Below are 14,220 nucleotides of genomic sequence, written 5' to 3'. Positions count from 1 at the left end.
CAGCAAAAATAACATTAGATTTGGATTTAGGAGATAATAATCATTAAAAATGGATTAAATCGTGGATCTACATTAAATAATAACGGAGATATAATTTTTCTCATTTTTTTCTGACTTCCACCCACTGTGCGATGGTTGTTCAATCTCTTGGGAAGAGTCACACCAAGTGCCTGTGGTATTTTGCCTTAGAATTTTCCACGGCAGAAATTCTGTTGCATAACCCCATACAATATCCAATCCAACCATCCCTAATCTGTGGTCATAACACATGTGCTCATTATGCACATGTTCATTATGGCCATCTTTATAATACACTAGTGTCACCCCAGTTCAGCAGTAGTTAGGCTGGCCTAGGTTGAGATGTGTTTAACCATAACGAGGCCATTATAAGGTCTTTACATTTTAATCCATAGTCATAACTTTACACGTGAACCAGAGTTCAGTCAAATCATGGTTATTTTCTATGTTGACTGGGAAAGCACTCTTCCTGTGCCTTTCCTAACCTACCCAAACAAAAAACACATGATATTTCAATAAAATGATCAAAACGTATGCTGCAAAAGCATACCACAGAACCCAAAGTTAAACTTTATAAAAAGATTTATCATGAATAGACTCTGTTTAAGTCTTTTTTATTATCTGTTTGGGCTTTCCCCCCCCCCCCCCCATTTTGACAGATAATTGAAGTTCCACTCCATTACCACATCAAAATCATAACCAAAGCAGTATTCAAAATAACTGCTTATTACTCCTTACCCAATGTCATATAAGTGTTGGCCAAAGCCTCCACTTGGAACATACATCCGCTTATCTACATCCCTGGAACTTGGTGACTCATTTTTCCCAGGCCCATCATATTCTGACAATCCATGGCCTCTGAAAAAGAATAAAATGAAGGAATTACTTAGGATATAGAAGTTTTACACAAAGACCATTCAAACAAGGCAATCACAAAAGTCCAAAATGTCAGTATGTATACATATATGTGATGAGAATACCATAAATACATTAGTATCACCCTGAAGAAAATGTAAATACAATTATTCATATGCATGAGAAAGTAGAGTTGGCTAGCAGGTAGAGCTTTAAGCTTATAAATGTTAATCTTTGAATTAAAGGGTGAAAATCCAAAAAAAAGTCAAAAACAACAGAAATTTCCACAGACGAAATACAAACAACACTTCAAAATACAATTGCATGTAAATATACTCTCAATACAACCACAATTAAAATAAATTAATATAAGAATAATAAAAATAAAAATAAATAATATTGATGGGTTTTAGGTTCAAAACCTAGGTGAAGGCTATGGAAATCCTCAATAAAAATCCTCAAAGTGAAACATGGCTCAAGGAATGGAACTAGACCCTCATTCTGAATGTGTGCGAGTCACAAATTTGCCATGCCCCACTTAGTATGGGGTGAAGTAGTTTTGTTATGATAAGCAAGGGCTCTACCCCCACTTCTAAAACAAACCTCATATCTAAACAAACCTTATGGTCTGCGATTTGAGCTAGTGGCATGAAGGAGAGGCAGCCAATATCCAAGAACCTGCTCATGAGGTGGATAAAAAGAGGTTGTATTTCTGCATTGTGTTTATAACCCCCAATCACTAATAGATAAAAAAATAATATTAAAATAATTCAATTTCACTGAATGACTGACTGGGGAAGGAAATTTATGTGCACCAAGGATGAAGTTCGCCGTGAAAAAATATTTGGCTTAGCCAGGATTTGAACGTGGATCTCCTAATTGTCAGTCAGGCATGATAGTCAATTACAACACCAAGCCCCCTTTTCTCACAGCGAACTTCAGGATGGCTTTCTGGTGTGATTGGCTAGCACCCCTAACCAGCAACTGAGAGATTTGGGTTTGAATACTGGCTGAGCCAAATATTTTTTCATGGCGAACTTCTTTAGTGCATACAAATTGCACCAATGTACAGTGGTTAACAAAAGTTTCTTCACAAATTGAGCAGCGCCACTTTCACAGCAGTTTGGAAATTGAGTGTCTGTATTTTCTATGGTACGAGTAGGAGGGAAATTTGAAGGACATTCCCATCTCCTGCAATTGTTATTACTACATAATCAAAGGGTAATTTATGCGGTATATGTGCAATTTTTAATGCCACACGAGTTGCGCAGCTCATTCTTGAAAATAAATACACCTCCAAAACTTAAAACTCTCTCGTAAATTGACCGATTCATCGAAGTATACTATCATACAAATAATACATTAGCATTATGATGATAGTTAATGAACATTAAATATATAAAAGATCTGCCACTATGCCACTGCAAATAATGCACACAAATCTAGCGTCACTAAATCAAAATTCAGTTCGATTTGGTGATACTAGAAGACTGGTTTGTTCCCATGCGTGGCTTAAGAAAACACATAACGTTACACTGTAAAAATCAATGAGTGAGTTGGCATAACAGTAAAGCAGTGGATTTTCACTGCAGAGAATGAATGAATGTGGAGATTCAAACCTGTCCGAGGGAATATTTTTTAATGACACAAAACGGCAGTAAGATATTTCCCTTATTCACTTTAATGTGTAAGCTTCACTGCTGTCGCTATAAAATTTTTATAGCAAAAATTCAATTTGGTATCCACGGAAATTGTTAATTATTTGTCTCGAAATCTCATTTCACGAAGAAAAGGGAAAACATTTCAGGCAGGTATTCTTCTGCATCAAGTCCTCCTTTGTATTACCCGAAACCTCTTCCCTAAATCCTCCTTTGCTGCAGTTGTCTGTACTATCGTTTTCAGTAGTATTTGAAAACTTGGAAGGTTGGTAGATAAAATGACCTACTCCAAATATCATACCATATCATGACGAACCTCAATATTTATAGACTTTGGGTGTCTATAAGGACAGTTTTGATTCAATGCACTGCAAACTCAGGTTAGATGGTTTTGGCACACTTTCTGCAATTCAGATAATAGAAAAAAAAGTCGATTTACAAGCAAAGTAACAATCGCTGTAAAGGCCTTGGGTAATATGAAAGAGGACTTGAAACAAAATATATCCTGCCCGAAATGTTATCCCTTTTCTTTGTGAAATGAGATTTCGAGACAAATAATTAACAAATTCTGAGGATAACAAAATGAATTTTTGCTATAAAAATTTTATAATGACAGCAGTGGAGTTTTTTTTTTAATATTCCCTTGAACAGGTTCGAACCTCCACATTCATTCATTCTCCCTTTTTTCACTCACAGTGAAAATCCACTGCTTTCCTGCTATGCCAACTCGCTCATTGATTTTTACAGTGTAATTTTATGTGTTTTCCTAAGTCATGCATGGGAACAAACCAGTCTTCTAGTGTCACCAAATCAAACTGAATTTTGATTTAGTGACACTAGATTTGTGTGCATTATTTGCAGTGGCATAGCGGCAGATCTTTCATATATTTAATGTTCATTAACTATCATCATAATGCTACTGCGCTAATTGCATGAAAATATACTTCCTTATATCGATCAATTTACAAGAGAAAATGAATTGAAGTTTTCGAGGCGTATTTATTTTCAAGCATGAGCTGCACAACTCATGTGGCATTAAAAATTGCACATATACTGCATACATTGCCCTTTGATAATGTAGTAATAACAATATTGCAGGAGATGGGAATGTTGTTCAAATTTCCATCCTACTCATACCATAGAAAATACCGAAACTCAATTTCTAAACTGCGGCGAAAGTGGCGCTGCTCAATTCGTGAAGAAACTTTTGGAAACCACTGTACATGACTACATACAATAGGGTAGTTTCCTTCATCAAAGAAAACAAAAGGCATTGATTGCGATTCGTTACCCACCATTAGTGTATTCATAACATAAAAATAATTTGGTTTTAGAAATCCCAGTTCAGAGGAATGGCAATGGCCAATTTTAACCACATTTGAAAAAGGCCAGATTGGTGCCCATGCGATGCCACTCCACGTGACGTCACAGGGACCTAGTTTCTATATGAGTAGATAGGAGTTTTACATCATCCGAGATTACCAATGCATGCATGAGGCACAGATTCCAGGGAAACATCTCTTAATAATCACCTATTAAAATTGCCTAAGGTCAGAAAGTTTCCTTCGTTTGATAGCGTATTACTAATCCCTATTTAAGCCAAGCGCTACCTGCTAGCAGCCAGCATCATATCAGCGCTCAAAGACTTGCCCAAAGGTCACCTCAAACGGCGACAGCGGGAGCCAGAAAGACATCACACGGGGTTTTCCCAGCATTCATACTTAGCCGTAGCCTTTTCACACTTGATAATTTTCACTTTACATTTACCTAATCGCAAAAAATAGATATTGCCATTTAAAAATCTACAAGCATGAAATACGTACTCCAGGAGTAATAATCTTTCAATTTAGGCAATAAAAAAATAATAGGAAACCACCCTATTCACTTGTTTCATGCAGTGCCAGGAAAGAAAATACTTTTTTCAAAGTAAAGGAGAGAGGATTTGTGACAGGGGTAGATATAGGCTGCACAAAGAGCAGAAATCCCTAAGGGGTGGAGCTGTAATGGCATTTAAATGCATCGCAGCTTCTAGAAATTGTCATGCCACAAGCCCCAGCGGAGGGAAGATGAGTGGAGGAGAGCCAGGATATGATGCGAGATGATGGAGAAGTCATGTGACCAGTTTCAAAAGGTCACCACAGATGCACTACATCAATGTGGCCTAAAATTCAACTCAACACCTTCAAACTGAGTAAGAAAGTTGGCCCAACTTGTCAGTTTTAAGTTGACCCACACCGTCAAAAACCCAAAAACGTGGATAGCTATCAATATTAACTACAGTTAAACCTTGATAGGTGAGAGTTTAAAGGACCGGCATTTTTTTCCTGCTTATAGAGGTTTCTCACTTACAAAGGTTCTGGCCTCAAGGCCTCTCACACTAATAGAGGTACAAATAAGGAAGTAGCAGGGGGGAAGAGTGCATGAAACCCACAATCATCACCTTATTCTGTAAGTAATCATCAACAAAATTTGAATTATTTACAATATTTCTTTAAATAAATCTGCTAATATCTTAGAGATTCTCTTGTGGTATTATTAATGTTTTTTGATCTCATGAATCTTATCAAAAATACATTCATCAGTACCTGAAAACTCAAAAAAACCATGGATCATCTCCAGCGCATCTATGGCTAAATGCTAATCAGTTTGTGTGCTATTGTGACTGGTTTCAAAAAGTTGTTGATGTTGCCATAGTTTTAATCCCATGCATGTGGAACTCAATTCATACTTTAAAAGAACTTCACAAAAAAATAACTACAGTGCAACCTCGATATAACGACACCCCACGGTGCACCAATAAACACTCGCTATAGCGAATTGTCGCTTTACCGGAGGTGGAGCAAATAATAGCCAATATACAGTAAACTCTTGATTTTACGAAGTCAGTGGGACCGGAAAATTGGCACTTCGTAAAATCGAGTTTCGTAAATTCAAACCTTTTTCATAAGTCACGAAAAAAATGTTCGCTTTTGTTTCTTCCGCCGTTTTTTGTCTTTAGTGGTCTTATTTAAATGTTTTCGGTGGTTATTCTCGGTATAATTCATAGAAAAGGCTTTTTGCTATCGATTTATGATGTGAAAAATCGTTAAATAATTATACCACCATAAAATTCCCATTTCTTGTTCATACTTCAACATCAACGATCGCTAAAGAAATTCCCGACCAGTTTAGAAAACGTAATCAAATAATGAATTGCAATGTTTATTATAAGAATTAACAGTAATAAATTTGTGGTTAGGAGCCAATAGCTACTATTAAGTATGCAAAAGATAGATATTTGTTTCTGACACCCACGGAATTTTAGCGGCAGCCGGCCTAACCGCCATTTATGTCGCCCTCTATCGCTCAGTGACGAGAAAAAAAGAAAAACAAGGGTCTTAGCCCGTTTCCAAAATAACCTTCATAAGTTAATATTTCGAGTTACTTCGTATTTTCAGCAGAATGTGCTCTATTTTCACTGAGATTCAATTACGATCATAAATAACGTAGGATGTGATTATCTCCTGGCGAATATTTGAAGTAAGTTCTGTTTGAGGTCTCCGTCCGACTACTGTGTTCCATCATCTTCGCAGACGTTGCCATAAAAGACTTAATTCTTCATCAGGACTGTATTCTTCTTACCGGGTTTGAGGTGACCTGTTCATATAGTATGTTTCTCTCCTTTTATGCCGACAGGAACAAGGTTCCAACCGGAAAACGACAGGAGAAACATCTTACAGTATCGGAGAAATACAGATAGAAACGTTATTATCCACATTGATTGTTTTCCTACAAGAGACGTTTTATCATTTCTCAACGTGGTTAAGTATTGGTTCGCTAGCGTGAATTCCCAAAAAATAACACGCAAAAACCTGTACCGTCACCTCATTTAGTTTTCGTGTTCCTTTCTCCGCCGTATTGAAAGTTAGGCAAAGGATCATTGACATAGAGAAAAGATTTTCTTAGTTTTAGCACTAAAAAATAGTCGCGCCATAATCGTATATAAATATAGTGTGGAAAGAGCAAAGAAATTAATTTCAATTGAAAAGTCAGCTGAGAAGAAGAGAGACAATTATAAGCGCGGCACCATTTTCCCGATAGTGGAAGATACTTCTTCCGCCTCTTTCCGGTTAATAACTTCCCCCCGTTGCGAGTAAAGATGAACCATGCCCTTCTCCACAATCGGGGAACGTTCCCAGTGAGTGGGGTGAATAAGAGTGGGATGGGGATTGCCTGAGGGAAGAAGTGTGGTCAGCACAAGGACTTGTGAAGGGGGCAGGACAAAGAAGGGTGGGGAAATGGCCTTCAGCTCTGCCTCAGTCTACTTTTGGGGGCCGTATTTTTTTGCGACGCACACAAGCTCAGTCTCCTTAGGGAGGGAGTGAATGGGAAATGCTGGGGAAGGAGGGGTTTGGGATGCTTAAGGTGGGTGTCAGCAAGATCAGCCAAAGGCGGCAGGAGGGAAGGGACGGCTTTGGAAAGACAGAACCCCAGCATGGGAGAACGGGGAAGCGCGTGAGAAGAAAGTTCATGGTTAGACTTGGAAGTGCGTCTTCATTACGAGAAGCCTGAAATATAAATTGGCGGTAAATAGAGCCCAGTACTTAAGATATTTAAGTTGTTCATTCACAAAGGCCAATATATACACGAAAAGATATTATGGCGCGGATTGCATGTATCAACGTCCATTTCGGGATGTTATTAATTTCTGTTCCCATTTATAAAAGTAGCAAATAGATTTGAAAGAATGATAATCATGAATAAAAATATCTAAATCGATATCCAAACGCACATGAGCAAAATAGATGAATGTATATATACAGATCCATCGCAAGTAATACCGCTCAAGCTTATTCCGGTATAGGACTTTAAAATCCTGGATAATGCCTTGGTCCAAGGGCTGGGACTTGCTAGTCGAGTTCGGGGAAAAAAAAGAACACTCGAACATTAGCCAATTTTAGATCTTCCACGTATTTATGAACGGTGGCATTATCCATTATTAAAACAATTTTGCTCTTCTCTCCAGCAATTTTTCTTTGTAGACGTATAACCGTTTGCTGGAAAATTTCTCGGGTCATCCAGCTGTTTTTATTTGCATGGTAAAAAACGGGGAGGGCTTCCAATTTTACATGTTTTAAGCACCGTGGCCTTTCAAATTTCCCAATGACAACAGGCTTATTTTGTCCGTGCCCGTTTGGTTGACGCACAGCCCCACAGTAACACGCACTTTACTCTTTTTCCCCCCGTGGCACCTTTGCCCTTTGAAACCCAGGGTTGCGTCAGGTAATGCATTAAAAAATAGCCCAGTTTCAGGGGCCAGCGAGGGTGAGCTCGTCGAGAAAAGGGTCCCGGATTAGGGACCCTTCGAAGTGCTTCGGCGAAAAGTAGTCAAGTAGTCTTCGAAGTACGTTCACAGCAGTGCAAAGGGTTAATTAGGGGTGTACGAAATACTCCGCGCGACCTTCCTGACATGTTTAACTACGAATTATTGTCGATGCTATGTTTACGAACAGGCACGTAAATAGGGGCATAATGTCAGCCGCGATATTTTAACTGAACTCCTACTCCCCCTAAATTCCCACAGTGAGGTTTTTGGCGACCCATTTCTCTCCAAAGTTGCATTATCATTTACGATTTCGCACTTTTGATGGACCACAGTTGGAAGCGCTGATTTTTTAGCTACTTACGCCGGCGTAACTAGTTTTGTTGACAATTTTTTCGCCGTAGTTCGTATAAACGAATGCCATTTGCTCCTAGGGACCGAGCCGAGGTTCGTAAATTCAAAAAATTTCGTATAATCGAAACTTCGTATAATCGAATAGCGCCATGTATTTAGCATAGGCTTTTCACCGGGACCGCACTATCACTTCGTATAATCGAAAACTTCGTAAAATCCTGCTTCGTAAAATCAAGAGTTTACTGTACCTGTTTTTTGCATTACTAAATTTCCTTACTCAAACAACAACTTACTATTCAAACAATTTATAAGCACCGCACTGAATAAAAAACATGCAAAGCATTGTTTTTATCAATCATTATGCCAATGCAGAACCGATGAAGCCATTTTTCTATGCTCTTAATTAGTGCATTTAGGTAATCATTCTATTATTTTGGTATTTTCCTCTGAAAATTCAAAAATTAACTAATAAAATTGAATCGCGGTTATTTAATGCCTCGAATGTTTCCATTGTGTTTATTGTTCCTCTACATTAAGCGGCAGTGAAGTGAAATAATGTATTGCATTTGTTTCTGCAGTCGAAAACGGTGGAAGGTTGTATAACGTTCCTACCTTGGAAGACTTTTTCAATTAGATAATGTAATATCTTCATTATCTACGGCAAAAAGTTTACTAAGCTTGAAAAATGAGGTGATTAAAATTGCCGTTGTTAAAAAAAAGTCCCTTTTTGAGTGTTACGCTCGCGACGTATTTGAAATAATACACAGAGTTTACCACGGCACTGCAAACGACAGTCAGTTGTTCTGTGAGTTCTTCCAACGGCCACCAGGGGATGCTCGGCTACCCACGTGACGGAAGAGAGCGCCAGTACGACTCCGACCACTGACATTAATAGTTCACCCTTGTGAATCCGCTACGTCCATCCGGACAATTCATGCTCAGTATCATTGCATCGTACATCCTACACCATCACTAAGGCGCACTACATACCTTTGGAGGCACCATTGCAAGAAATACCTCATACTGCAAGGATTTTGTCAGGGAGTAGGATGTAAAAAAGTTCCGTTTCATCTATGTTATATCACGCAGGGAATACTTCTTAAGATACTTAAGATCAGAGTCCTTTCTTCCACGACTTCGGGTTTACACCACAGGCGTCACCAACAATTATGAGGGGAGATAACGCTTTGGTGCTTTGTATTAGTATAATCAACCTTCCGCACTCTTGAAATTCTCGATTCGCAATCTATCCCTGAAATACTCCGCTTTAGGCTTAGGTGTAGCCCCTTTCTCAGAAGTTCCCGTAGATTGGAGTGGGCAAAACCGCCCGAACAAAGCTCCTCATAACTGTACATAGTCTGCATTCCTTGGGCGCTTTTGTTTTTTTTAATTGTGAAGAGCGAATAGGAAGATACATTAATTTCAACACTCTCATATTACTCTATCATTTTTATTTTCTTGCTTAGACGTGTTTGGTGTTTTTTTGGCCATGGGGTCTGCCATCAAATGCTTTCTATTCATGCAACTCATGGACGTGCGGTTATGCTGACGACAACTTTCTGCCGCCCGAGGAACAAAAGAAGATCAAGCTTTCGCAAATGCTAATGCCACAATATTTTCACCAAAATTAACTACTTATTTATCGAACGACAGTTTACCAGATAAATTTGAGACTGAGCACTCCATTAACTTCATTTCTAACAGATCGCTAGCAATTACAGAAATTAAGAAGCCTTGATGTAAGTTTTTCCGGCGGTGAAACCCTCGCTATAGCGAGAGCCGACAATAAAAGGACATCGTAAAAACGAATTTTTTAACATGCTTATTTTAGGGTCAATTGACGGTGCATCGGCTATCTCTCGTAATAGCGGGGGTGTCGCTATATCCCGTACTCGCTTTAACGAGGTTTCACTGTATAAGGCTTTGGTGTACTTATGGAAAAAAATCAACATGTACTCAATGCCATGTATCATTCTTCTGTGGAACGAACAGCAAACTGCCACAGTAGAAGGTATTGAAATTGAGTTATTTCTTAGCACCATGGATGTCTTTTCCGAGATAAAATTCTCAATTCCATATCATATCCATTCAGTGGCAGATCCAGGATAGGGCTAGGTGATGGAGTTGGAGGGCTACCATCAGTAGTGGGGGTCTGAACAAAAATATCATTCTATCTAATGTAAATTAAAGACTCCCAGGGGAGGCTATAGCCCCCTCTACCTCCTCTCTGGATCCTCCACTGTATCCATGTTATTTTTCATTCATAGACAGTCTTCTTCCAATTATGGCAGTTTGCTGTCAGTTCTGCGGAAGAATGATATTGGCATTGAGTATGCATCAATATTTTATGAACATCCCAGAGTCAAGACACAAATTTTTTGCTAAATTTCATTTTTTGCTTATTTTTTCCCATAAACAGGCCTTTAGGCTGATTACTTAGGGCGTTCACTCTCTTATTTGGGAAACAACAGAAAATACTTAACAAAACTTAAATCACCCCTAAGACCACTCAAAGGAAAAAAAACTCCAGAGAGGAAAATTCATTCATGGCTACAGCACTAATCACAAAATCAGAGATTCTTCTGTGAGTCCAGTTGAAGAGGAAGTTTTTGGTGTGGTATTTGGAGGAGGTGACTGACATCTGAGGTAATTGGTGCTATGAGGGAAGGATATGGAGAGAAACCCAGCACCAGCATTAGCCTGCACTTAATGACAGGAACCAAGGGAACCCCAGCTAAACATCCCATTTGACGGGCCGAGTGTTGCACTTCAAATTTCCTCCACACAACATTAAAGCAGGGATCAGGCAGTCTCCGAAAATTCTTTGCCACCACCAAGATTTGAAACCGAGACCACAGGGTGAGAAGCCAACACACTAGCCACCACACCAACCCGATTTGTGAACTGTTTTTCCTCCTTGGAATTTTTCCCTTTATGTATGCTCGACTTAAATTCCCTGAAGTTTCACCACCGAGTGCTGATAATTGTCTCCCTTGGCCAACATTGCCCTTGAAAGACATTTAAAAACTTAGTGGGATATAGGAAAACTCACTCACCAAAATCCCTTTCTTCCCAATACAGGTTCCACACTAAGGAGGGTCACAAGCCACCAGATAAGGCCACATATAGACTGTTGGCACAAGTCTCTCAAGGATGTATCCCTGGGTGACTCGTCTGAATCACAAAATAATGTAGATTACAGGATATTCCCAGAAAGAAGAGAACTCAATGTGATCATGGAAACCAAATAACAGAGAATATCATCACCGAAATATTGAATAAGTTAACAATTGAATTAGAAGAAAAGACTGAGAAAGTTATGGGTTAATGTAAAGGAGGTGGTATAATAAAGAAGCGTATTATTCTAGAATGGGTTTATTCTAGAATGGAAGGTGCGTAAATGGACTAAAAAAAAAAGACATAAAAACCACCATCACTTCATTGATGTAGGACAAGGAAATGAACAAAATGTATGACATGAATAAGAAACACATGTGTTTAAAGACGTTTTTCGAGAAGATATTAGCACCACCTTCACTTTTCTGTGCAGCAGCAAAGCATGCTAAATGTCATTCCCATATAACAAAAAAGTAGAAATAATGGATAACTTCAGGGAATTTTATTTCAATTCTCATAAATGAATTTATAAGGCCAACTTCAACCTACAGCCTTGCTTAAGTGGAAAACCTTGGGCCTTCCAATGAATTCTAGATTTAGAAGAGAAGGGCCAACTTGAATTATGACTGGTAAGAAGTGACCCATGTCAGAAAAGTTAAAGGATTGAGACAGAGGAAAGGAAGTCCACAAGATGGTGTCACATGGACAATCACTATTGAAATGGAGATGGAAAACACTTTTAATATCCTTTTCATAAAAACATAAAGTGGAATCAATTTCTGGGCCTCAGAAACTCAAATGTGACCCAGCCCACAAGATGTATATTATGTATTCCTTGCAGAAGTTTCTATCCTTTCCTTGTTGTAATGTGACATATTGGTTGATCATGCATTCTTTAACAACTTGTTATTTTAACTTTTTTGCTAGGCAAATAAAATTATGGAGGCAATCTTAAGTTTTTTTTCCAGAGCTTTCCTGCAAATTTACATCTTTAGTGAAATTATTTTCATTCGTTTCTAGTGGTTGCTTATTTAAATTTGCCATTAATTCAGATAATAAGAGTTCATCCTGAGAACTGAGTTACCAAGAACCGAAAAAATTTAAGAACTGACTCATCCTCAGTGCATTTCACCCGCTGATCTTAATTTTGATAGGGAATTTGCTCCTGGAGGACTCCAAGTTTGGTAGCTCAGTCGTGTCCGCATCCATCCTCGTCGGCTCTTGGTGCCGTGAAGGCAAACAATGCAGGTTGCTGCATGTGCCAACCTTATAAGTTTTCTCTACCCAGACCCATCAGTTAATTGGGTCTTGTGCCTACATATTATTGAAAATGATAAAACATTTAGAAAAAACTATGGACTTGATAGAGTGGAATATGTACCTGACTGAAATATTTTCCATATTATTCTTGCTTTGAGATTTCAATAAAAAAAGAATGATATCCGTGGAAAACAAAAAATGAATTTTTGCCAAGGAAAATTTTATGACAGCAGTGGTTAATATGCATTAAAGTGTATAAGAAAAATATGTTACTGCCATACTATGTATGTGCCTGATTAAAAAAATTCAGAGAGGACCACAGAATTCATTCAGCTACCGTGAAATATTCTCTACTTGACCACTAGGCCAAATCACTGATTCCAATGATGTTTCATTATGACCTTTCCTAAGCCATGCAAGGGAACGAACCAGTCTTCAAGTGTCACTAAATCAAACTGAATTTGGAAATGCAGTGGCATTATCTCCTGTGATATTGTGACGGATATTTCATATATAAGTTATGTTCGGTATCTCTCGTCAAAAAACTTCAGCATTAATTGTAAGAAAATATACTTCAATGGATCAGTCAATTTAGAAGAGAAAGTAAATTGAAATTTTCGAAGTGGATTTAATATCTAGCATGAGCTGCACAATTTACGTGGTATTAAACATTGCACATATCCCGCATACATTTCCCTATAATGATGTAGTAATAAAAATATGGCCGGAGGTAGGAATGTTGTTCAAATTTCCCCCCAACTGGTAAAATAGAAAATACCAAAACCTAATTTCCAAACTGCGGCGAAAGTGGCACCACTTCATTTGTTGCCATACTTTTGAATCCGACTGTACATGTAATGTAGTGGTAAGGATCAGAGACAATGAGTAGAAGTGGATATCAATGGAAAACTAGGTAAGGGGGTAGGTGATCATTCTGAAAGATTCCTCAGTTAATAATAGGGTCCTTCACTCTCAAAGGGAGACCACGTACCTTGCTACCCCTATTTCAACGTAGTATTTTTTATGGCAGTCACAATAAGACTGCTTAAATACCTTAAAGCCATTACAAAAATAAAAAAATTGTCTTCCTTCCTAAGCTTGCTGCAATTGACATTAAAGCGATACTGGACATGAATGATCAAATTAAAAACAAAAAAAATACATTGCTATGTCAGAGCCGCAAACGCCGGTCTTCACGGTGAGAGGTACCGATGCTAACCACTGCCCCAACACACTTTGTTAAGAGGGGGCAGCTATTTAAAAATAATGTATGGTATGTTAGACATACCGCATGAGATATAATTAACTACAGCCAAACTAAGGTCTATTCAATGAAACCACAGCCTATTGCAAAAAGCATTAGGCATTCTGAATGCCATAAAAAATAGGCATTAAAAAAAGCTTGGTACACCCATGCCTCGCTTAGACAAGTGATGCGTTCCTTGGGGTCTTTGCGCTGTACGAATTTGCGCTATATGAGAGCGTTTTAACATTTGGAAGATAGGGATGCTATAAACTTGTGTGAGTGGGCAAGTACTTTTCTACCAAAATTGCAAGATTTTGGTACCTTTGGAATTTTTATTAAAAATTATATCAACGATTTTGAGTCTTCATGGAATTCAAGTGGATGCAGTAATTTTATTGAGTCAATCAGCA

At 38.3% G+C, this 14,220-nt stretch overlaps 1 protein-coding gene across 1 annotated transcript in view; it reads right to left on the bottom strand.

Moving 5' to 3' along the window:
• LOC124171360 (proteasome assembly chaperone 2) overlaps window positions 1–14,220 on the bottom strand; it is a 49,568-nt gene that overhangs the window by 24,593 nt on the left and 10,755 nt on the right. Inside the window, exon 6 of the mRNA XM_046550524.1 lies at window positions 757–876. Coding sequence (XP_046406480.1) covers window positions 757–876 — 120 coding nt within the window. The remainder of the gene's footprint in view (window positions 1–756; window positions 877–14,220) is intronic.

The sequence above is a fragment of the Ischnura elegans genome, chromosome X, assembly GCF_921293095.1.
Source record: "Ischnura elegans chromosome X, ioIscEleg1.1, whole genome shotgun sequence".
Lineage (NCBI taxonomy): Eukaryota > Metazoa > Arthropoda > Insecta > Odonata > Coenagrionidae > Ischnura > Ischnura elegans.
The sequence above is the reverse complement of the archived record's forward strand: the minus strand, read 5'-3'. Positions and strand labels throughout refer to the sequence as shown.